The sequence below is a fragment of the Loxodonta africana genome, chromosome 4, assembly GCF_030014295.1.
Source record: "Loxodonta africana isolate mLoxAfr1 chromosome 4, mLoxAfr1.hap2, whole genome shotgun sequence".
Classification (NCBI taxonomy): domain Eukaryota; kingdom Metazoa; phylum Chordata; class Mammalia; order Proboscidea; family Elephantidae; genus Loxodonta; species Loxodonta africana.
The window spans coordinates 16,008,674-16,033,566 of record NC_087345.1 but is presented as its reverse complement, the minus strand read 5'-3'; the positions used below and the strand labels follow the sequence as shown (position 1 = coordinate 16,033,566).

At 54.5% G+C, this 24,893-nt stretch overlaps 1 protein-coding gene across 4 annotated transcripts in view; it reads left to right on the top strand.

Annotated features, from left to right (window-relative positions):
• Positions 1 to 22,496, top strand: part of CYTH4 (cytohesin 4) — a 38,902-nt gene extending 16,406 nt beyond the window's left edge. For all 4 annotated transcript variants that reach the window (XM_003419846.4, XM_023559932.2, XM_023559934.2 and 1 more), the window contains 9 exons: positions 1,233 to 1,351; positions 4,356 to 4,436; positions 6,066 to 6,178; positions 8,950 to 9,098; positions 16,162 to 16,273; positions 18,231 to 18,307; positions 18,652 to 18,723; positions 19,198 to 19,352; positions 20,746 to 22,496. In XM_003419846.4, the coding sequence (XP_003419894.2) occupies positions 1,233 to 1,351; positions 4,356 to 4,436; positions 6,066 to 6,178; positions 8,950 to 9,098; positions 16,162 to 16,273; positions 18,231 to 18,307; positions 18,652 to 18,723; positions 19,198 to 19,352; positions 20,746 to 20,818 (951 nt within the window). In that variant the 3' untranslated portion in view covers positions 20,819 to 22,496. The remainder of the gene's footprint in view (positions 1 to 1,232; positions 1,352 to 4,355; positions 4,437 to 6,065; positions 6,179 to 8,949; positions 9,099 to 16,161; positions 16,274 to 18,230; positions 18,308 to 18,651; positions 18,724 to 19,197; positions 19,353 to 20,745) is intronic.
• The last annotated feature ends 2,397 nt before the right edge of the window (positions 22,497 to 24,893 follow it).

Here is a 24,893-nt window from a genome sequence, read left to right as displayed (position 1 = left end):
GGTAGGAGGCAGTCCTGCAGTGTCATCTCTCTTGTCCCCTCTGCTGGTGGGAATACTGCAGGCTCAGGGCTCAGCTACTGCTGCGCGCCCTCTACCCCTACCCCATGGCCTCAGAAGAACCCGCCCCCACCCTCCACCTTGCCCCACCTACTCCCTACCCACTGCCCCCCACCGATCGAGGCAGCAGCCAGGCTCCATTTCCTGCGGTGGGAGACAGGAGGAAGACACACGTTGACACTTGGAGATGGGGTCAGGGCAGCCAGCCACGCTGGGGTCCCTGGAAATTTACTGCTCCGGTGAGAAAGTAGGGCTGCCCTCTGTCCAATCACAGACCCACAACGTCCCACCCATTCACCCTCCCATGGCCACAGACCCTCCAACGCCCCTCATCCACACGGGCACCCCATCTACACGCTCACAGGTCCTCACCTGTGAGGGGCTGCTTAAGGTCCCAGCCCACCCTCAACCTGTCATTCAGGGCCCTCCAGGCCTGTCCCCCACCTTCCAGCAGCTTCTCTAAGGGGAAAGAGAATATGAGGTTATTATCACAGAAAACCAGAGACCAGCGCCCTGAGCTCCTAACATTAGAATAATGGGCTCCCAGCGCCTGGACGGTAAGGAGGGATGTTTGCAAAAATGTCAAATCGGAAGAGCAGGTTTCAAGGTGGCGGCAGGTCTGCTCCCATTTCCATATCAAAAGGAAGGGAAAGTCACTGCAATGGAAACTGTCTCTCTCTGAGTCGTGGGATTTGGGCAATTTCCTCCCTTTTTGATTCAGGTGGATTTTTTTTCTAATTTTTATACAATGGACATAGACCACTTGTGTGAAAAAAATGAAATGTTGTTTTAAAATAACTTAAGTTTTAGGGAAGTAAAAGGAACAGGCAAATCATGGAATCTTAGAATAATAAATTCATAGAATCATTGAAGCATGTAATCAAAGAGTGTCAGGTGAAAGGGTGCCCTGGGAAGCACCTGGCATGAACCCAGTTTAGTGTAGAAATCCCATCTCTCCTTGCATGTCTCCAGCGACAGGAAACTCACCACCTCACAAAGGCAGCTTCTATTACGACGTTTCCATTAAGGAACACGACTCCCCAGAACAGGCCCAGGCCGTGCGGATGCCAGAAGGCTAGGCCCCAAGGCTCTGACCATGGAGGGGCTCCTCCCGTCCTCCTCCCAGGCTGGCTGTTGTGTGGGGGCTGCTCACGTACTCTGTGTCCCTCCTACAGGGCATCCAGTATCTCACTGAACACAACCTGCTGAAGCCCAACGTCCAGGACATCGCTGAGTTCCTCCATAAAGGGGAGGGCCTCAACAAGACAGCCATAGGCACCTACCTGGGGGAGAGGTAAGCGGGGAGGAGCCTTAAGGGGGAGGCAGGGCAAAGGTTCTATAGAAGAGTCCTGATCAAAAGGGAGAAAATGCAGAACAGAATTTCAAATTTTAATGGACTTTAGACTTTCTGGAGCAATAGAGGCTGTGGGAGCAACTACTACCCTGAGATAATCTTTAAATCCTACACCAAAAATACCCCCTCAAGTCTTCTTAAAAACCAAACCATAGTTTAGCTTAACTGGCAAAGAATGTCTGCCTTGGGCATTACGCCTCTTTTAAGAACTATCTATATGAGATCAAATTGATAACAGCAACTCAAAAGATTAAACAGGTACCTTAAGGGGCAGTGAGTTTATGTTAACGGGGGAGGAGCAACTCAAAAAAGGAGGGTGGGAATGGTTACACAACTCAAAGAACGTGATCAATGTCACTGAATTGTGCACGTAGAAACTTGAATGAGTGTATGTGTTTACTGTGTATATTCTTAACAACGAAAAATAAATAACATAAATTATAAAGAAAAAAAAGAGGGAGTCAGGGAATGAGGGTGGACAGGTGTAGGTAGACGTGTGTGTATTGTGTGTGTGGTGTGCGTATTGTGTGTATGTTGTGTGTGTGGTGTGTGTGTGTAGTGTGTGTGGTGTGTGTGTGGTGTGTGTGCGGTGTGCATATTGTGTGTGTTGTGTGTGTGGTGTGTGTGTGGTGTGCGTAGTGTGTGTGTGGTGTGTGTGTGTGGTGTGTGTGTGGTGTGTGTGTGGTGTGCGTATTGTGTGTGTGTAGTGTGTGTGTGGTGTGTGGTGTGAGTATTGTATGTGTGTGGTGTGTGTGGTATGTGTTGTGTGTGTGTGTGGTGTGTGGTGAGTGAGTGAATGAATTATGTCAGGAAAGTAAGAACTCTTGGGGCTTGAGGAGCTAACTGGCCACCCCCTTCCAGATTCTGAACCAAAGCCTGCCTGCCTCTCTTCATTCACTTCTTCCATTCATTCATTCAACATTCATATTTTTTAGTATCTACTGTGTGCCAGGATTTACACCAACGAACAAGACAGACAAAACCCCTGCCCTTGGGGAGGTCCCTTCTGTTGGGGTGACAGATTCCATCATACATAAACTGTGTTACCTGTTAAAAAAAATCTGTTGCCATCGAATTGATTCTGACTCATAGCAACCCTATAAAAAAAAAAAAAATAGGACAGGGGAAAACTGTCCCATACGGTTTCCAAGGAGCAGCTGGTGGATTTGAACAGTCAACCTTTCAGTTAGCAGCTGAGCTCTTAACTGCTGCGCTGCCAGGTCTCCAAAATGTGTTAGAAAATTATAACTTCTACTGAATTAAAAAAAAAGAAGAAGAAGCAGGAAGGGAGCTGTGGTGTCACCAGTGGAGTGTGGAGGGCGCAGACCTCACCAGGTGACACTGTCAGAGGGTACGACACCAGAATGACTGTCTATGAAAATATCCCTTTAGTTAATTATAACAACAAAAACATTTTTCATCAGCCCAGCTTACATGGATCAACACACCCACGGGGCTAAAACTCTATGCCAGTTCACTTTTTGAACTTTCTAACGCCCCCAGTCAGAGCTGTCACTGTTACCCAACTACAACGACACGTCCAATCACATGGTTTCGTCCACCCACTCTACAAGCGTGTGCTGCTGTTTTTGTTGCTACCGGTGTTTGTGTAGTCCCTGATTCTGTCAAATTTTCTGGTGTTTTAGCCCCAAGATTGTGGTAATTAGCATCAGTGAACGTTTATCAATAACTTCTTTGAGAATGAAGTAGTAATTAAAGGAAAAGAAGGAGTGATATACGAGAATTACAATTTATGGGAAACCTTAGTACAAAAAACATTACTAAGGATTCTGTACGGTCTGGTACAGGGGAAGGTCCATGCGGGGGGTGGGGGGGTGACACCATGAGTTACTGTACCGGGTGACACCAACCCTAGTGACGACACTAGAAGGGAGATTAGAAGTGCCGGGGTTGGGGACCAGGGGCTGCGATTTTAAACAGTATGGACCAGAAGGGTCTCACAGAGAAGGTGGCATTTGACCGAAACGTGCAGGAGGTGAGGGAGGGAACTATGGAGCCATCTGGAGCGCAAAGGCCGGGAGGCTGGCACGTGTTCAGTGAGGGAAGGAAAAAGGTGGAGGGACGAGGCGGGGATCCATGGATGGTTCCGGACAGAGGATTGATCTGGCTGCTGAAGGAAGGGTGGGGCTGTAAGAGACCAGGGTAGAGCAGGGAGACCAGAGAGGAGGGCATTGCAGCTGCCCAGGTGAGCAATGACCAGGCTTGGGCCACAGTGGTGGCGGTGGAGGTGAAATGAGCAGCCAGTCAGAGCTCCACCTTGTTCCTGTTGAACAGGACCAGGAAGCATGGCCCGGCCTCCCTGGACCACTTTGTGCTTCTTACTCTTTCCTCCTGAACTGAGCTCACCTCCAGGGCCCAGGCAGGCAGTGGGCAGGTGTATGTCGCTATGGCAGGGCTGGGCCAGAGAGCCAGAGACCCTTCTCCCAGGCTCCCAGAGGACTCATGCCTCCCACTGGGGTGAGCAGGGGATGCAGGTAGCTGGCTTAGCACTGGGGAGATGGAGGAAATGGGGGCAGGCATTGTTATCTCCATTTTACAGAAGAGGACATAGGGGCTTGGGGAGGTCAAGTGGCTTGAGCAGGGTCACCCAGGTAAGAAATAACAGAGGGAGGATTTGAACTCAGGGAAGGCTGACTCCAAAGCCAGTGCTCCTGTCCTGGGCCAGAGCAGTGCTGGTGGCTGTCCTGGGTAGGTGGGGTCTGCATATACAAGGGAAGATGTGAGTGTGTACACGTAGGGGTGTGAGGTGGGGAGCGGACAGATGTGAACAGATGGTGGCTGGACCCTGGGGAGAAGACATCGCTCCTGTCCTCTCCCACCCCCTTGCCTCAGCCGCCTCCAGAAGGTGGGTGCCAGCAAGGTCCCAAGTGTGTCCCCCTCAAAGGGGCAGAGCACAGAGCAGCCCCTCCCTCCCTCTTCCCAGGGACCCCATCAATCTGCAGGTCCTCCAGGCCTTTGTGGACTGCCATGAGTTCGCCAACCTCAACCTCGTCCAGGCCCTCAGGTGAGCAACCCAGGGGACAGGGGTTGGGGGGGCCAGGGGCTTGACCCTTGAGGGTGACACAGCCTTGGGGCTGGGGGCATCACCATGCACACTGTAGGACTGGGTTGGGCACAAACAAGGGAGTGGGAACAAAGAGGAGGCAGCAAGGAGCAGCAATTGATTAATGAGAGCACCTGCCTCGTAGGTAAAGGTAGGGTGAGGTGAGATAAGACCTGCAGAATGCCCACACCAGGGCCTGGCTCATTATGCCACTGTTACAATTATTATATTGTTATAAACACATTTAATCATTATAGTCACAGAAAACCATTATTACCCTACTCCCGTGACTATTACTTTTTGGATTAGTGCTTGCTTTACTTATTTTATTACTACAACTTAATAGGAATTACACTTATATTCCTTAGTATTTTCAAATTACTACATTATTGTTGTTTTTATTTTTGTAACTATGGAAGCAGTGCAGTATATGGGTTAGAAGCACAAACTCCAGAGCCCGACTTCTCAGTTCATATCCGAGCTCTGCCATTGATGCCGTGTGACCTTGGGCAAACCAAAAAACCAAACCAAACCCATTGCTATCGAATCGATTCTGACTCATAGTCACCCTAGAGGACAGAATAGAACTTCCCCATCTGGTTTCCAAGGAGCTTCTGGTGAATTTGAACTGCCAGCCTTCTGGTTAGCAACTGCAGCTCTTAACCACCATGCCACCAGGGTTTCCAACATTGGGCAGGTCACACGAAAAACCCCCTTTGTGCCTCAGTTTTCTCATGTGTAAAATAGGGATAATAATAGTGCCCACCTCCTAGGGTTGTGAGGACTAAGTGAGAAAGTACTTAGAACTGACCCATAGTAAGTGCTTAGTAAGTATTGATGACCGTGGTGGTGGTACCGAGAAGAAGGGCTCCCGAGAGGGGGCATTTGATTTGGGCTTTGAAGGGTGAGTAGGGATGTGCTAGACAAGGAAGGAAGAAGCCATCACCACTCAGGCAGCGTGACCTTTCCTTCAACTCTCATGCTCTTTAAGGGATAGCAGAGGTGGCTTGGGGGTCTCCCATATTCATTCATTAATTCATTCACTCACTCATTCAACAAGGCTTTATTGAGCAGCTCCTAGGTGCCCAGGCCTGTCTAGGCCTGCAGGGGATAAGAGAGGAGCAGAAACAGCCCTCGCCATCAGGGAACTTCGAGAAAGCTGTGGAAATCACTGACTTCCAGAGCAGAAGGGGAGCTTAAGCTCCAGGGCAGGAGGCCCAGGTGGGGGAAGGTACTTGCCAGTACCACAGTCAGAGCCCAGGGCTGAACGGCCAGACCAGGCGAGCCACTGAGCCTGGGGCAGACAGAGGCTTCCTCATCTGCTCAGGCGGGCTGGGCGGTGAACAGTGCTGAGATTTGTGTGTGCAGAGAAGAGGACCCACTCAGCTCCGGGCCATTTCTTGGATATGCTGTATGTGTTTGGTGCCCTCAAGGACAAACCCTACTTAACCCTCCCATGAGCCTCACAACAGGTCCAGATTCTCCCATTTGTGGGATAGAGAGACTGAGCCTGGGACAGGCAGAGCCTGGTGGGGGTCCCACCATGAACCCCCACCACCCCTGCTGCCCGCGGCCCTCTTCCTCCTGCAGGCAGTTTCTGTGGAGCTTCCGGCTGCCGGGAGAGGCCCAGAAGATCGATCGAATGATGGAGACCTTCGCCACCCGATACTGCCTCTGCAACCCGGGCGTCTTCCAGTCCACAGGTGCCAGGCATAGGGTGGGACTTGGGACTTGGAACCCCTTCAGCACTACCAGGCTCTGATCTGCCTCCCAGGGCACTATGGCCAGCCCACTCCATAAGGCTGCCCTACACACCAAGATCCTGGAAGCTCAGATTCCTTCCTGAGCCCTTGCTGAGCACCAGCTCCACACCGGGCCCTCTGTTGGGTGTTCGTTGTACAGAGCTGCCTTGGGTGTGGTCCTTGGAATAGAAGGCAGGATGTGATGGCGCCGGGTGCGAGTGCTAGGGTAGCAACAGCAGCCACACCAGTAAGGGGTGACCAGCCCTGCCTGAGGGTGGGGCTGGGCAGTCAGCAGGCCCAGGATGGCTTCCCGGAGGAGGCGGGGTCTGAACAGCGTTTTGAAGGATGAACAGGAGTTCTCCAGGAGGTCAAAGGGGAAAAAGGCTTTTTTGGCAGGTCCTCAGGTGAGCGACCCAGGGGACAGAGGTAGGGGGCAGGGGCCTGGCCCTTGACGGTGGCACAGCCTAGGCACTGGGGCCATCATCATGCACACTTTAGGACGGGGTAGGGCACAAACAAAGGGGTGTATCTCCTGGCACTGTCAGTGTGAGAGCCATCAGTACACACTGCTGGGTGTGAGAGCAGGGCCTGGAAGGAGAGCTGATGGCCCAGCACCGCATCTAGGTGGTCCGGGGCCTGGGGGACCAGGTTCTTGGGTTCTACGAGGGCAGGGTCTCGGCCAACTTGGTCATTCTCCATGCCTAGTGTCTAGAAGGGGTGTTCGGGGACATCAGGGGAGCTGATGTGGGAGTCCCAGACATTGCGCTTTAGGAGAAGGTATTCAAGCTGGAGCGTGTCATGAGCTGAGTGAAGGGGAGGCGAGGGGTCTGGAAACCTGAACATGGATATGCGGAGGAGTGCATGGGGCTCAGGCTCACGGTCTCTGTGTCTCCGAAAGATGCAGGTGGTAAAGCTCCAGGGAGGTGTATTAGATTCTATAGGCTGTTAGTGAGCAGAGAAAGATAAACCAGGAAGAAAGGTATGTACTGGCTTACGGTAAGCAAGGTACGCACAAGCTTAATTGTGTTCACTTACTAATCTATAGTGCATGATTTCCATGACTTTCAAAGATGTGGTGAAAAACAGGTGAAATCATGTGCTACAGATTGGTAAGTAAGCCCAAGTAAGCCCATGTACACCTTGCTTATTGGGTAATCCATCCCTGTTAGTGAAGTAATGAGGCAGTGAGCTCCCCATCAGTGGAGGGAACCAAGCCAAGGCCAGAGTGTGGGAATGCGAGGTGGGGATGTTGTGGAGGGCATTCAAGCACTGGGCAGGGGAAGATCCTTGTCCTGAGGACATGAGTCCGTGAGTAAAGTGGTCAATACTGCAGACTTTGGAGTCAGGCAGACCAGAGTTTAAATCCTGAGTCCACCACTTTTTGGCTGTGTGTCCTTGGACAAGTCACTTCAGTTCCCTGTGTCTGTGTTCGACTTTGTAAGAATGGATAAGAATAGTAGCGACCTCAAAGAGTTGACAGAAGGAGTAAATGGCTTTTTAGGTGACAAGCACTTAGCACCCAGTGGAGCACCCAATAAACGGAATTGGCTATTGCCGTTATTGTAACTTCAGAGCCAAAATGACCCCTCTCCCACCCTGTCCTCTGAGCGTCTCCGCATGGGCAGTTGGTCATCCTTGCGGGCAGTTATGGAGGAGACCTTGGAGACTGACCTTTGTTGATCTCCTTTTAGCCCTCCTTCTCCCCACTTTTATTTATTTATTTATTTTCTCCCTACACTGTGCTCAGGCTGTTTCATGCTTCTGAGACTTTGATGGCTCCTGCCAGACTAAGACAGACTAAAGGCCTGTTGATCTTCTTTGGAAAAATCAGGCAATGAAAACCCTGTGGATTACAATAGTCTGATCCCGTCGTGCAGGGGGTCGCCATGAGTCAGGGGCCAACTCTGGCAGCTAACGACGACAGTACCTGCCTCACAGGGTTGTCTTGGGGCTGCAAAGAGCTTAGCACAGGACAAGTGCCAACAATGCCAGGTGCCACTGCTGTCAGAGGTAGGCTCAGAGATGTTCTAAAACAGGAAGCTACTTCAGAGATAAACCTGAGTCAGGGAAGTCAGGTACTTCCTCAAGGTCAACCAGATAGAGTTGGGGACACAGTTGGGCTTCCCTGGCTCTGGATCCAGGCCTAAATGCACCACAAAAGACCCAGAGAGCAATCTCCCCCGCCCAAGCCATCAGCCCAGCCTGCCTCCCAAGCACGTGAAGCCTGAAGAATGGAGCCGGAGCTCGGCCCCACGACCCATAATGCCAGCAGGATTATAAAGCAGCGCGTGATTAAGCCCTGAAGAGTGTTGCCAACAATAAATGTTCTCTGAGTTCCAAGCAGGCAGAGAACAGAGTGGGCAGGGGGGCTGGAAGGGCTCTGCGGGAGGAGGGCTGGGCCAGAGCCGAAAGAGAGCACGGGTTTAGCGGGTTTAAATAGGCAGAAAAGGGAAGGGTGGGGCATGCCCGGCAGGGAACCCAGCGTAAACCAAGGCGCAGCAGCGTGGGAGGGCACCGGGGGGAGCGGAACAGGACCACTGAAGCTTGTGGGGAGCTCAGTAAAGAGTGGGAGGCAAGGCTGGGCCTCAAGCACCAAGCCAGGAGGGTGGGGCAGACCTTCAGGTCCCTGAGGCAGGGCAGGGGCAGCAGGTTCTTGGCCCAGAGAAGAGGTCAGGGCAGACAAGGGGATGAGTGACCAGGGCCAGGACTGTGACCGCTGTCCCATTCCACAGACACCTGCTACGTCCTGTCCTTCTCCATCATTATGCTCAACACCAGCCTCCACAACCCCAACGTCCGGGACAGGCCGCCCTTCGAGCGCTTTGTCTCCATGAACCGTGGCATAAATGGTGGCAGCGACCTGCCTGAGGAGCAGCTGCGGGTAAGAGGGGTGTGGCCACCCAGCACAGTCCATGGGCCTCTGAGAGGGCCTGCCCTTAGATAGGCAGCCATAAAGGGCCTCTCTGAGGTAGACCACTTCAAGAGGGCCTTGTGCTAAGATAGACCACTCACAGAGTGTGCTTGTCCTGAGATAGACCACTCCAAGAGGGGCCTGTGCTGAGATAGACCCCTCCAAGAGAGGCCTGTCCTGAGACAGAGCACTCCAAAAGGGGCCTGTCTGAGACAGGCCACTCCAAGAGGGCCCTGTCTGAGATAGACCATTCGGAGAGGGGGGCCCTGTGTTGAGAGAGGCTACTCTGAGATGGGCCACAAGGGGGCTCCTCCTGAGGTAAACCACTCCAAGAAGGGCCTGTCCTGAGATAGGCCACTTGAAGAAGGGACTGCTGAGATAGACCACTCCAAAAGGGGCCTGTCTGAGATAGACCACTCCAAGAGGACCCTGTCTGAGATAGACCACTCAGAGAAGGAGCCTGTGCTGAGATAGACTACTCCAAGAAAGGACCATCCTGAGATAGACTACCCAAGAGAGGGCCTGTGCTGAGGTAGTCATCGTGAAAGGAGACTGTACTGAGATGAGCTTTTACGAGAGGGGACTGTGCTGAGATAGACCATCCTAAGGGGACCTGTCTTTAGATGGGTACATGGAGTACTTCCCTTATATGGACAACCTAAGAGGGGTTTCTCTGAGATAGTCCACTCCAAGGACCGTCCTGAGACAGACCACCCTGAGACAAACTTGTCCTAATATGAATCACATAAGAGGGACTTCTCTGAGATAGACTACTCCAAGAGGGGCCTGTGCTGAGATGGACCACCCAAGTTGGTGACTGTCTTGAGATGGGCCATCACAGAAGAGGTTGGTCCAGTGATGGATCTTCCCAAGACCAGTGCCCATCTTGAGAAGGATGTTGGGAGATAGACCACGCAGGATAGTCCTCCCAGACTTAGACCCCTGGGGTACCCTGGGAAGCCTCCCTTCACACTATTTCGTAGAATCCTAGATTATTCATATCTCAGTGTGTCAGAGTCAAAAGTCCTCAAACTCTGTGCTCAGGTCCTTTTAGAGAGCAGAAGACTGAGGTCCTCCTCAAGGCACACGTTAGCCCATGGCAGAATCAAGCAGAACCCAGGCCTGGTGTCTCCCCACCAAATCCTCCCTCACCCCACCACAATGTACCAAGCTGGGCACCTGGTACGGGGAACCCGGGGATGAATCAACCACAGGCCCTACCCTGCCCACATTTGGGTCTGATGGGGAGATGATAAAGATGTGACTAACAAGTCCTTCATGAGTCATGCTGTGCTGATCACAGAACACAGCTATGGAGACACAGAGGACATTGCTAGAATTCTCCTCGGGGTAGGGGGAAGGGTGGGCTCCTGGAGGACTTCACAGAGGAGGTGATGTTTGAACTGGGCCTTGACGGTTGAATAGGAGTTTTCCCAGAGGAGAAGCAGGGAAAGGACATTCTAAAAAGAGGAAGCTGCCAGAACCCAGGACTGGCCTGGTTGGGAAATGGGAGAGTGTCTAGTGTGTGTGTCTGGGGTACGGGTGTGTGTGGATGGTGATGGGCAGTGGGTCAGGCCAAAGGGCCAGGGCTTCAAGTGGCAGCCTCAGGCTCTTCCTGCTTCCTACAGCAGAGAGCTAAGAACAGTTTGTAAAAAACCGGGAGTGAAAGATTCCGAGGCTGGGGGAGCAAACAGGAAGTGACAGTTCAAGGACTAGTCCCCTCCAAGGTTGGGCGCAGCAGGAAGGAGAGGAGGGTGCACTCTATCCACCTTCCTTAGCACCCTTCTTAGCACCCTATCCACCTCCTGCCTTAGAAGCCTGGACTGGAGCCTGGGTCTTAAATGATTCTGGTGGCCCCCATGTTTGAGAACTACGATACCCCTAGCCCACCACCTGACTTGATCCCTAGAAGAAAAAGTTCATCATTGGTTGGGGGATGGGGTGACTGTCCAAGCCAAATCCCATCTCCCCAAGGTCTGCTGGGTGACCTTGGCCGTTACTCACCCTCTCCAAGCCACCATTCCCTCAACCAGAAGAATGGGGATAATAACACCTGTGTCACAGAGCTACCGTGGGTAGTAATTAAAAAATAACATAAAGGGCATCATCTCTGCCAGGTGTATAGCACAGGCTCTAAATGGTGGCTTGTGTCACCATTAGGGATAATTAATCAAATGCAGAGCACTTAGCCAAACACCTGAGACATAAGAAGCCTTGGAGAATCGGTAAGGCTCCTCATTTGTGCTGCTGGTGGCACAGAGCAGGGCACACCTGTCTGGCAGGTACTGAGTTCATTACATCTGCAGCACCAGCCCTGGTTGATGCTCAGGGGCCCCCATTATTGTGCTCAGCCATCAGTGAGCCTTCTTCAGCTTCCCCTTCCTTAGGTATTTTTCCCAATTCAAGCCTTTTGTTAATAACAGTGTGCTGCACTTGTCTAGAGCTTGTAAGTTTCTTCTCATACAGCTTTCGTCTCTGATATCTCAATTGAATTTAGATTCCACCTGGGAGGTCAGTTGGGAAGCTGGGAGAGGCAGGCACCTGGTAGGGAAAAGAAGAGAACGCGGGAGACATAGCCACATCCAAGTCCTGGCCACACCGCTTTAGGCCTCTGTGGCATTGGGTAAGTGGCTTGACCTCTCTCAGCCCCCGGCTCATTGGATTAATGAGAAATGTCAGGTATATTAGCAAAGTGCCTGGTAGGTGGAGTGGCTCATTAAGCCAGAAACTTCCTGGGGCATGGTCAAAGAGAACCACACACAGGCTTGGACCTTGCCATTCAAAGCTTCCACGTGTTGATTTGGGGGTGGTCTTGCCCCCTCTCTGGGCCTCATTTTCCCCTTGTGTAAAGCCAGGACTCAGCTTTTAAGCACGTTCAGGTATTCAAAGTTCACCACTTCGCAGAAGGATTCTCCGTGGTGTGACTCCAGCGTGGGCCCTGCCGACAACAGAACGTTTTTAAATGGCTGGGTTTGTGAAAATTAAATTTCCACAGATACTTTACCTCAAGAGAGGTCAAGCCAAGGACATGCAGACCATGACAGGTGCATATCGGGAGTGGGGGTGCAGGCAGGTGGATGGGAGGTCAAACCCCAGCTCTGCCCTTAGCTGCGTGACCTTGGGCGTGAGCCTCGGTTTCCTCATCTGCGAAGGGGGCTAACGACACTGACCTCAGCTTGTCCTCTCTTGAGATAAAGCACATGGAGCACCTGGCACTTGGCAGGAACCTAGAAATGCTGAGAGAGGAACCACTCACCTTGAGAGAGCCAGAGGGAGACAAGGGTGGAGGAGGGAAAGGAGAGAAGACAAGAACACGGGAGGACTCTCCACCATTTTCTGTTACAGGTGGGGAAACTGAGGCCCAGGCAGCGGAACAGCCTGCCAGCCCAGGAGCCTTCTGCAGTTGGCAGCCAGGCTCCTGGGTCCTTGTCCAAGCCCCTGCCCCACTGGTTTCCAGACCAGGCTGCTTCACCCAGCATCTCAGGGAGAGCAGGCAGAGGGAGGGGTGTCATCAGGCTTCTACCACGCATCATCTTTCCCCTGCCCCAACACACACACACACACACACACACACACGTGCACACACACTGCCCCCGCCAGGAGAGTTCTGGATCCACCCCTCCCCAAGAGCAGCAGGGGATCAGACCACCTGGCCCAGCCTAAGCGGCGGCCTCAGTGGCCAGCCCCCAGGGGCCCACTCCTCCCACCGGAGGACCCTGCTGTCCTAGGTCTTCCCATCCGCTCAGACAGCAGCGGGTTCAGGACTCCCATCTGATCGCTTCCCAGGACTCACAACTTGTCACTGCCAGAAGGGGTATAAGGCATAACAGCTGCAGGCGAAGCTTAACAGGGAGCCTCGGGAACCCTGGGCAACTCCCCCAGGGCTTGGAGACTCAAGGCTTTGCCATTTTAACTGGCTGTGCTGTGCTTCGTGTGCCTCTGGTCCCAGATGTCCTGATGGGAGGGAACCAAACCAGTTGCCGTCAAGTCAATTCCAACTCACGGTGACCCCGTGTGTGCCACAGTAGTACTGTACCCCAAAGGGTTTTCAATGACTGATTTTTTCAGAAGTGGATCACGAGGCCTTTCTTACAAGCACCTCTGGGTGAACTTGAACCTCCAACCTTTGGGTTAGCAGCCGAGTGCTTCACCATTTGCACCATCCAGGGACTCCAGGCAGAGTGGTGTAAACAATCATAATACTGGCGAGGGCAGCCGGTTATCAGAACTGACCGTGTACAGGACACAGTTCTAACTAAGCACTTTGTCTCATTAAGTCCTTCCGACAACCTTAGGCAGCAGCTACCATCCTCCGTTTACAGCTAAGGGAGTTGAGCTCAAAGAGAGGTAGCTGGCCAGCGGTCTCCTAGTCTGTGAGGAGTCTAGATTCGAGCCCATGACTGTCTGACTCTGGAGCCCTTCCCTCTGCAGAGACCACAGGGCAAGATTTGGGGGTAGAGGGTGTGGCTGTTTTTCCCACCTTCCAACTATTTCTTAACTAGGAGAATATCTGCTCCTGTAACTGAAAAAAATCAATGATCAGTTTCACTTCAGGCTCAGCTAGATCCTGGTGCTCAGTGACATCAGGACTCAGTTCCTCTTTCCTCCATCTTGGCTTCCCCCTCAGCAGGCTCTCCTCAAGTAGTGGCAGAGAGGGCCAAGCAGCTCCAGGCTTCCATCTTATGTAGCAATCTTCTTTCTCAGCAGTTGGAACAAAAAGTCCCAGAATTAAGGCTTATGGGCTGGCTGGGGTCACATGACCCTCCCTGAGGTCAATAGGATGAAATGCTCTGATTGGCTAAGACATGAGTCACTCACCCACTCCTGGAGCCTGGGGGAGGGGGTGGCAGCCCTCCTGAGCAATCTGGACAGAGAGTCAGGGAGAGGAAAGTTGGAGGAAGAGGGGGACCAGAGGGACGCAGGGCCAGCAGAACCACTGGGAGGAGCCAACTGTGTTTCTGACCACGTCCACCCAGCGGGATGAGACAGCTGGGCCCAGTGGTTTGATGGGGATGTGTTCTTACAGAGGAAAGGTTGGTGTTTATAAGGTTCAGGAAATGTGGGTGAACTGAGCTCTTTTCTTTGTGGGGGCAGAATGTACGTGCTGATAAGAAGACCGCAGAAACTGCTGGGTCCCCCTGTGGGTTTTGTGGGTCTGAGGCCCCCTCTCTGCCCCTGCCTGCCTCCTTGGACTTCCAAATATTTCTTTGCTGACAGCTTTGCTGACAGCTTTGCTGACAGGGCTTCCTGCGGCAGGCCCTTGTTCAAACAGCCAGCAAACACTGCTTGGGAATTCTCAGGGCTGGGCTGGCCCTGGATAGGAGGGGGAAGGAGGGCTTCTAGACTGTTCTAAGGGGTGTAGAAAGAGAAACTGGCCCCTGCTCCTCCCCACCCTACATGCCCATGGCCAGGGTTGCACCCCCACCTCCATCAAGCCCAGGAAAACAGGCATCAGGCCAGCACCTCTGAGATCTCAGACCAAAATGGACCTTAAAAACCAACAAACACCATTTCTAAAATCTGAGGAATCAAACAATACTTGCGAAATTTTTCATTTAAAAATCTCCTGGAAACCATTTGAACAGCAGCACACACAAAAGCAACCAAAGGAAATGATTTAATTATCTTATCAATGGAGACACAATACTGGGTCTGGTTTTAACAAGTAGAAAGAAACAGTTTTCAATCTGTTTTTTCGAAATACTTGGAAATCCCGGCAGGTTGTTCATGGAACCCCAGTCCTCTTGGTGGCGGAGCGGGGGTGGGGCGGGGGCGGATTCAGAAAACACAGGCGTGATCCAGCACTCACATCTACAACACACCCACTAGGAGGTCCTCAGCCCTGGCTTGCATACCTCCAGTGACAAGGAGCTCATTACCCTATGAGGTCACTCCGTCTGTATTTCAGCAACTCTAATTGCTAGAAAGTTCTCCATGGAGAACTGAAATCTGCTTCCTGGGAATTCCTCCCCCAGCCCCACATTTGGCCCCCAGGCAGGGGTCACTTCCCTCTGCCTAGCAGAAGGGCCTTTGAGAGCCCAGATCAGCACCCCACTCCTGAGTCTCTCCTTCTGCTGGTCCTCTCTACATGGGGCAGCCCATCCCCCTCCTCCCTGGCAGCTCCTCTGTACAAGCCCCGCTTATCTATGTCTCCCCTGCCTGGGGGTGTACCTGGGGACTCTGCTATTGCACCTGAACAGAGGAGGGGACCCTGCCCCATGGGCATTGTCCAAGTAGGCCCTGACTCTGGCTGCATGTGTGTGTGCGTGTGTGCACCTGCACAGGTAAAAATGTGTATGGGGTGTATGGGTCCCAGCCACAGTGTCCTTGTCTCCAACACTCCCAGACAGAGGGGTGACAGTCCAGAACTCACTCATCTGCCCTGAAAGAGCAGCTCTGGGTAGTCAGGACAAAGGGAATAGGGAGAGGCAGTGGGTGTACTCCCTCCTCGCCACCTTTCCCTTGACTTGGGGAGAGAGGAGGGGCTTCTGACTCCTGCGTGGTCCATTTTCTCCCCCAGAACACTAGGAGGTCAGCAGTGCTCTCTCCGTTTTTCAGATGAGGGCACAGCAGCTCAGAGAGGTTGAGAGGCTTGCCCAAAGTCACACAGCCATTGAGTGACTGAGCTGGGGTTTTCACCCAGGCTGTCTGATTCCAAAGCCAGTGCTTTTGTCCCAACATGTTAAAGTACTGACAGACCGTGGGGGCTCACAGGCGGGGCAGCAGGGTGGCCTTTCTGAGACACTGACCTTCACTTCCTCTGCCCGACAGAAGCAAATGGTCTGGGGGAAGACGTGACACGGGAGGGTGGGCAAGGCCAGCCCCGGTGAGAGACAGGGCACAAAGTCAGCCTGGGGAACCAGGGGGGGTTTTACCGAGAGGGACCCAGGAGCCAGCCATGAGCTAGCAAGAGAGGAAGGAGTTGGCCCAGAGGTGGGGTGACCTGCCCACAGCCACACAGGTCAGGCTGGCCCAAGCCCCACACTGGGGTGGATGGCCGTCACAGCAGATCCTTCCTCCCTTCTCTCTGCAGAACCTCTTTGACAGCATCAAGAGTGAGCCCTTCTCCATCCCGGAGGACGACGGCAATGACCTCACTCACACCTTCTTCAACCCGGACCGCGAGGGCTGGCTGCTGAAGCTGGGTGAGAGGCCAGCAGGCGCCCACTGACGCCCGCGTGTGTGCCACTGATGCACACACACGCCAGCACATGTGCTGGCATGCACACTCATGCACACGCCTGCACATGTGCTGACTTGCCTGTATACACACGCACACGCAGACCCACATGCTGAAACATGCACCTGCTGGCACAGACACGCATTCAGGCACACATAGGCACACACACTGACATGCCTGCACACTCATGCACACGCCTGCACACGCGCTGACATGCCTGCACACTCATGCACATGCCTGCACACGCGCTGACATGCCTGCACACTCATGCATATGCTTGAGCATCCACTGACACACACTTGGCAAGTGTGCTGACACACACATGCCTGCACACACGCTGACATGCATATGCACTCAATGCAGCCTCAGGGGTGGAATCAGGCCAGCCTCAGGTCCTGACCCCACAGCCCCACTCTGCCCCCATCCTGGGAATGAGGGGGAGGCGGCGGGGAGAGGCAGGCGAGCTGGAATTCAGGTACGAGAGACACACAGATCCACAGACAAACACATCAGCTGCTTTTCCTTTTCTCCCCCCAGAGGGCTGGGCTGAGGAGGCTCGGTGGGAACTGCCATTTATTCAGGACCTACTAAAATTTTTTTTTTTTTTTTTACTAAGCACAGGCAAGGCGCTGGCCCTTGTTCAGCCCTGCCTTTGGGTTGGCATTCTGAGGAAGCCAAGGCTCAGAGAGGTTAGGGCACCTTCCCGAGGCCACACAGCCAGCAAGTGGCAGATGTTGGTGGGGGGAGAGCTGGGTGCCCCTGAAGGAGGGGAGGGTGTGTGGCAGGATGTGACTCAGGGGACCCCGCCCACAAGATGCCTGGGGGGCAGGAGGGCCTGCCCCCAGGAGCAGTGTCAGGGCCTCAGCCCTGCAAGAGGAGCTGTGGGTGGGCACTGCGGTGGTGGGTGCTGCAGCAACAGCTGCTGCAGGCTCTGGCAGGGAAACCGCAGGCCCCAGCCATCTGCCCCTGCCTCCCACACACTCCCCGGAAGGCTCTGGGGCAGGGGCGGCCCAGCCAAGGGCAGTGGTCTTTGGAAGCAGGTGACGTTGGACTCCTCATGTTGGAGCAGGGTCCTCACGTGGATGGCCTCTTGAACCTCCTGTGTGCCTGGCACTGTGTCAGTTCTGCCCAACACCCCTCAGATGCCCATCTGAGCCCCCCATCTCTCCACGCCTACTTCCCAGTCTGTCCCTCCCCTACAGACCGCTGGCCTCTCTCCTGCCCCAACCACTTGCTCTCAGCCCAATTCAGGCACGGGAGGGGCCTCTGGAGCCCACACACAGCGCTGGGTTCAAAGCCCAGCTCCTCCACCCATGTGCCTGTGCTCAGGTTCCTCAGCCTCAGTTTCTGCAGCTGTGAAATGGAATAATAATCACTGGGAAGGTTAAATTTGTAGCCAAAGGACCAAGAGCTTGGGCTCTAGAGTCAGGACACTTTGCTGTGGGTCCTTAGACAGGTAATTTAGCCTCTTTGTGCCTCAGTTTCCTCATCTCAGGGAGAGTTGATAATGGTCCCCTCCTCAGAGGTGGTAATGGGATTAATAAGTAAATACTTGTTTAAAACCTCTAGAACAGTGCCAGGCAAATAAAAGATGAGATGCTTAGCACAGCGCCAGGCAGGGAGCAGGCCAAGGCATGAGCCCAGGGCTGACAGTGGCAGGAAAGTGCAGAGAATAGCAAGTTGCCGTCCTGGGGTCTGACCATAGGGGAGCTTTGAATGCCCAGTCAGGAAGCTCAGGAAAAGTCTGTTAAGGTTTTTGAATGAGGAAGGATGGATGAGGGGGGAGTGGTAGTGGCTGGGGGCTAGGACACTCAGGTCAGAGCCAGGAGAAAGTATCTGAGACCCAGCTCTTCCGGGGAAGGAGAGTGTCGGTGGCCCAGGGAAGGGCAGGACCTGGCTGACCGCCTATCCACCTCTCACAGGGGGCCGTGTGAAGACGTGGAAACGGCGCTGGTTCATCCTAACTGACAACTGCCTCTACTACTTTGAGTTTACCACCGTGAGCTTGGGTCCCCTGAGTCCCACCCTGCCCCTGCCCCTCCCAACTATCCCCCTTCCCACCGGCGCAGTCAACTAACAGAGCTTGGGGACCATTTTAAAGATGGGAAACTGAGGTGCACAGATAGGGAGGGGCTGGGCCAAGGTTCGAGGCACAGCCAGGGCTTAAAGACAGCTCATTTAGCTCCCAGCCAAGGCTTTTCCCCACCACTCTCTGGGGCTAGACAGAGATTGGGAAGATGGGTCCACTCCTCTTTGGGTTTGGGACCCCTAAGAGTTCACACCCTGCCCTTAGTCTCCAGGTTCCACGTGCCGACTTTGCTCTTCCCTCCCCTCCCCCTGCAGGACAAGGAGCCACGAGGGATCATACCACTTGAGAACCTCTCAGTCCAGAAGGTGGATGACCCCAAGAAACCAGTAGGTGTCGGGGTGGGAGCCTGAGGCCAGAGTTGCTGAGGGGTTTCCTAAGACAGGCCAGCTAGGGGAGGACTAGACATTCAGACAAGCTGACAAGTGCCCCCACCCTCCATCCCTTGCAGGACACACCCCACTCCCAAGAGACACTTTTTCTCTGAGATCCTGGCACACACTGAGCACTTAGTGTGTGCCAGGCTCATTCTATCCACCAATCTCCATAAAACCCCCATTCCACAGATGGGGAGACTAAGGCTCAGAGAGGAGCAGTGACTTACTCAAGGCCACCCAGCCAATGTCAGAGTCAGGCTCTGCGTGACAACTGAGGCTGTGCCCTTTTGATGACATTGACCTGCCCCAGGGTCTGAGGTCCCAGGAGGGCGTGAGAGGGCATCTGTGAGCCAGGCAGAGGGTGTGGTGGCCACAGCCGCCCGCTCCTCACACCCCCGCCCTGTCCTCACCTGCCGCCTCCCCCAGTTCTGCCTGGAGCTCTACAACCCCAGCTGCCAGGGCCAGAAGATAAAGGCCTGCAAGACAGATGGCGATGGCAAGGTGGTGGAGGGCAAGCACGAATCCTACCGGATCTCAGCCGCCAGCGCCAAGGAGCGGGACCAGTGGATCGAGGCCATACGGTGAGGGGCGGCTGGGCGGTGGGGACGGGCCTGCTGCTACTTTCCAGAAGCCCCTGCTTCTCTCGGGGCGTGTTTCCTTACCTGGAAAGGGGCTAATCTGTCAACTCCCTCCTGATTCTGGTGTGCAAATCCCTTCCACCTATATCCCGTGAGCACCTCCTGTGTGCCCAGCACAGGCCCCCTACACAGAAGAGTGAGAGGCAACTTTGCGGGGTTGTTCACATGAGATGCTGCTTGTAAAGCTCTTTGCACTGCTTGCACTTGGTGCGTGCTCGGAGCATGGCACTCTGGTCACCATCAGCATCCGAAGTGGAATGCTGACAAGGACTGCACCTGGTGCAGGTAGAGAGAAGGGCCTTCCAGGTGAAGGACCAGTGTGGACAAAGACAAGCAGGCAGGTCAGTGTGGGGCCTGCCTGGAGAGCATCCCAGGGTTCTGGGGAGTGGGTGCTGCGATGTGTGAGGCCAGGAAGCATGGGTGCTGGGCAGGATGGGGGCTGGGCAATGCAGGCCTGGCTGTGGGAGGTCGGTGCAGACCAGGCAGTGTGGGGGCTGGGCAATCCAGGGCCAGGCGATGTGGGATAAATGCAGGCCGGTCAGGGTGTGGCCAGGAAGTCCAGAGCTGGGCAGTGTGAGGGCTAGGCAGTGGGAGATGAGGCTGCAGCAGATGGCAAGGCCATGGTGGTGAGCTTGGGTTTCTTCTGGGGGCAATAGGGAGCCAGGTAAACAGGCCAGGGTGTGGTCAAGTAAGAAAAGCCACAGTTGAGGGGCTAGCTTTGAGGTGGGCAGTGGAAGGGCAGATGTTGTCATCCCAAACCAGGGAGAGACTTGGGGGTCTGAAATGAGGCAGGGATGAGTAGGCAGTAGCCACACTCCCTCACAGAGTGATTCTATCCTCTTGAGGCTGGATGTTACCATGAGAGGCAGTGGGCATTACTATCCCCATTTAGAAATCCAGAAACCAAGGCCCAGAGAGGGGAGGGACTTGCCCAGGGCCACAGCCCGTGAGCGGCAAGGCCAGGACAGCAAGCAAGTCTACTGGCCCCTACCCAGGGCTCTTTCCACCTCCTTCTAAAAGTCGTGATGGGAACCCAAAGGAGGGGTCCGGGAACCCAAAGGAGGGGTCCAGGAACCCTTCAGGGCAGAATTCCCAAGGCTCTCAGTTCCCAACCTGAGGCCTTACTGGCTCCAGCCCTGCCCCTGGGATGCTGAGTTAGGCTGCTTGACTGGACTCGCCCTGGATCCATCCTTGTTGAGGTCTTCTGGCCCTCTCCCTGCAGCGGGGCCGGCTGGTGCTCTCTGGGAGTCCGATGCCCGTCATTACAGGCCTGTGGAGACAAGACCCCATGACCGCCAGCCCAGCCCTGAAATCCTCTCTCCCACTCTTGTTCCAGAGCCAGCATCACCCGCGTCCCCTTCTATGACCTAGTCTCTGCTAGAAAGAAGAAGATTACCAGCGAGCAGTGAGCTTCCTGGGGAGATGGCTCTGGGGGCCAGCATCCTGGGAACCCCACGACTTGTGGTGCCTGGAGACCCACCTCTCACCCCTAGTGCACCCTTTCCTGGTCTTCAGATGTCAGCTGACAGTGGGGCAGGAACTGGAGCTCAGGAGATTGGGTGGCCCTCTGCCTGAGCAGGGCTCATCACATACACAGCTCAGTCCCATGGAGAGGACCCCTGGAGACGCCAGGAGCTTGAACCCCAGGGTTCCTGTCCCACCTTCGTCTCCAACTCACTGTGTGACCTCTGCTTCGTCATGCATCCTCTCTGGGTCTTGACCAAATGAGGTGTTTGGACTAGAGGTGTCTTGGCCCCTTTGAGCTCTGTGGCTGTTTCTCAAAGCCCACTTTGGATACTGGGTACTGGCACCACCCCCACCCCCAGGCATGGCAGGAGCAGCCCCAGTTTGGGGCGGGAGGGGAGGGGTGCAGCGGTCAGCTGGACAGCCTTCTCCTCCCCAGCTGCCTCCTCTCGGCGAAGGTCAAGATTACACTGGGCCTCCCCTGAGGAGCTTTCAGCTCAAGAGCCTGTATCTGTTTACTGAGCCGGGGCAGGCCGTGGGTGGAAGGTCACCAGGGAATCAAGAGCTTCCTTCAAGGAAGTCCGTTCAAAGGAAAGCGGCAGGTGGGACCCCTCAAGGAAACACCAGAGAGCATCCCAGACAGATGGAACTCAAGCAAGACTGGCAGTTTAACCAAGAGACCGAGAAGACTGTGCTTTGTACGTTGTTATCAGGAGGGCTGCCTGGAGGCGAGAGCAGAGCTGATGAGAGACACAGGGCTCATGCCTGGTGAGGCAGAGTCTCAGCCACAGCTTCCCTGCTGGACCACAGGCCAGGGGTACTGTGGTGTGACAGACAGCCCCAGTGAGCCCCAGAGTCCCAAGACCCGCTGCAGCAGTCCTACCAGAGTAGAGCTGACATCCCCGCCCAGGCAAGCGGCTCTGTCTCCAGGGAGCACCCAGCCTGGAGGAGGATTCCATGAACAGGCTGCTTCTTAGAAGCACTTCTCGCCCCTTCACACAGGCCCCAGAGAGTTCCTGGAGGGAAATTCCCTGGCAGGGGAACAGCAGATGGAGTTGCCTCTGCCCCACTGCCAAGCTGTGTGGGCGAGCAGGAGCCAGGTGGATTCCCCAGGAGGAGCAGCAGCTCCAAGGGCAGCCCCTCCCCCCCTACACACACACCCTTCCACAGGGCCTGGGCTGCTCAAGAATGGAGTAGCTGCCTTGTGAGGTGGTGAGATTCCTGTCCCTGGAGGTGTGCAAGCATCTGGTAATGATATTGCACCAGCAAGGGTCTGGGTTGGCATCTGCTGGAAGATAAAGCAGAGGCCTTGCTGGATATCTGAGGACTTCTGCAGACCCCAGCCTGGGAGCTGAGCTCTACCTCTGTCGCCCCGTTTGGCCCATAAAGTGGCAGTCAGGAATTGTGGAAGGAGAACTGGGCTGGGAGTCAGGAGGCTGGATGGAGGTCCTCTCTTGCCTCTGGCACACACTGGCTGAGTGACTTTGGCCCACTCCTTGCCCTCTCTGGTCCTCAACTTCCTCCTCCACCACTAAGTGGGTGGAAACAGTGACTTTCCGGGTACAAGCGGCTGTTCTGGAAATCACTCAGAGGCGAGAATAAAGCTCATGATCCAGCTCGTGACTGGGGCTCTGTCCTCTCCATGGCCACGTCTACCACCCAGGCCCCACTTTAGCCCTTCACTCTGTCCCTGCAAATGAGGATGGGTCAGACTGGGCAGGGTAGGCACTCAGAGGGGTCTGGAACCTCATTCTTGAAGGTACTGGGGCTGCTAAGCTAGACAGGAAAAGTCCCCAGTAGCTGGGCCCCAGGGACAGGGCTCCTGTGGGGCAAGGGCAGTCTGAGCGAGTTCTGCCAAGCCCAAGGAAAGGCCAAAGAGCTCTTTATCAGGCAGCGCTGACCCAAGACGGAAAAGGCTGCTGCTTCAGGAAATAGGTAAAAAGCTCCCTGTCACTAGAGGGATGAGAGCCCAGACTGGCTTAAATGATCACTTGGGGTGCTACTGAGTGCCTTGAATTTGGTAACCTTCATTTATTTGTGCTCTCACCAAACATTTACTGAGTGCTTGCTGTGCACCAGGCACTGTTCCAGGCACTGGTGGAAGAAGGCAGAATCCCTGCCTGTACGGGGCTTGCATTCTGGTGGTCCTGGGTTCTAGGACTCTAGACAGCCACCTTAGGACGCTCAGGGCACCGAGTTCACCCCGTACCCTAACCCAGCAGACTGCCTGAAATTCCACCGTTGGAATAATCAACTTATCCACATGTTCATTCAGGCCATGCTTATTGAGCACCTACTGTGTACCAGACTCCATGCACAGAATCAAGAGTCCAAAGATATCAGGACAAAGCCCCTACCCTCAAATGGAGCTCAAGTCTAGTGGGGAAGACAGGTGTGAACAACCAGTTACAGCCCAGGTGACATGAGCTGGAATAGAGCAGGGCACAGGGGCCAGTGGAGGGCTGGGTTGGGCAGAGGGGCAATCTGGGGAGGCTTCTTAGAGGAAGCAGCCAGGCTGGGGTAGGGCTGCCACCTGGTATTGTAGTGAGCTTGCCCCTGTCTATCCTCCCACTGGATTGGGAGCTCCTCACCAGCCAGGCTGTGCACTTGCTCCGTGCCTGGCACACAGTAGGTGCACAATCATTGCTGGTTAGACTGAAGTCACTTGATGAAAGGCACTCTGGGCTCAGCACCAGCAGGGGCAAATGTCTGGAGGTACAGGGAACCGCAAGAACATCAGTGCTGTTAGGGGGGTGGGGGAGTGGTCTGAGAGGCAGGCAGAGCCTAGTCACCATCCCACCATCCCACATCACCAACAGGAACTGGGTGTGTCTGGCTCTGACTCTTTGGCCCAGGCCCCTTGACTTCCCTCCCAGGGTGGCATCTGCCCACCTGCCCGCCGTTCCGCCACTGCTCACTCTGGGCAGCAGGGGGCTCCCACCACCCATGAATGAAAGGCTCTGACACCTCAGCCAGACTGGGGCCCTGACCAGCTGCCCCTTGCAGGGATGAGCCTCTGTCCAGAGCAAAGTCCTGGCCTGGGCACCAGGGGCGGGGTGTGGGAGGGAGAGCAGCTGATCCACTAGGGTCTGCGGGCTCGAGCAGTCCAACAGACACCAGGGTCCCTCCCCTCTCCCCTGGACACAGTCTCCCCTACTCAGCCTGGGAGGCAGGCTACTCCAGCTCTTTTACCTTCAGGCTGTGGATGCTGAGCTAGTCGCTCACCCTCTCTGGGCATTATTTTCCTCCCTGAGGGGTTGAACCAGTGAGTTCCATGACACAGGGCTTTAACAGGGACTTCTGTGTCCCAGTGGGTCCCAGACATGGGTGCAACGCAGCCGCTGCTCTAGGAGGAAAGGAGACGGATCAGCAGAAAGCGCAAAAGTCACTTACTGCAAGAGGCCACAGGGGGGCGGCAGTGAGAGCCATTACTCTGGGACCACAGGGCCTGGGTTGGAGGCCCAACTCTACCACTTATTCTTTCTTAAGCAAGTTTCCTAAACTCTCTGCACCTCAGCTTTCCTATCTATAAAATGGGGATAATTAAATACATGCAAGCTCTCAGAACAGTCTGGGGCACCTACTCAGGGTTATGTAAGTGCTTACCATTAAAAGGCAGACTGTGTGTGCACACATGGAAGTACAACAGGCTGGGGTCATTGGGGAGGGAAAATTCACGGTAGAGAGTAAAGATCTTTGAAGGCTTCTTGGAGGAGGTGCCCATGAAAGATTAGCTAAGCGGAGGCCTGGACCTTCCAGCCAAAGGGGCCCATAGGAGCCAAGACAAGGATGCAGAATAGAACAAGGTCTTGCTGGGGCTTCTTCGGGCCCCAAACACAAGACCCAGGGCAGGGCAAGACTGTGGTGGGCCAAGAGGATGCAAGGTGGAGGGGGGCTGGCCTCTGACCAGGGCTGAACTTTGTGCAGGTTGCTGGCTGAACTCTTCATCCTCAAAGCTCTCACGGCGTGAAGTCCCGCCTGGGGATCCAGGAACACTCTGGAAGGCTGAACAGAGGACAT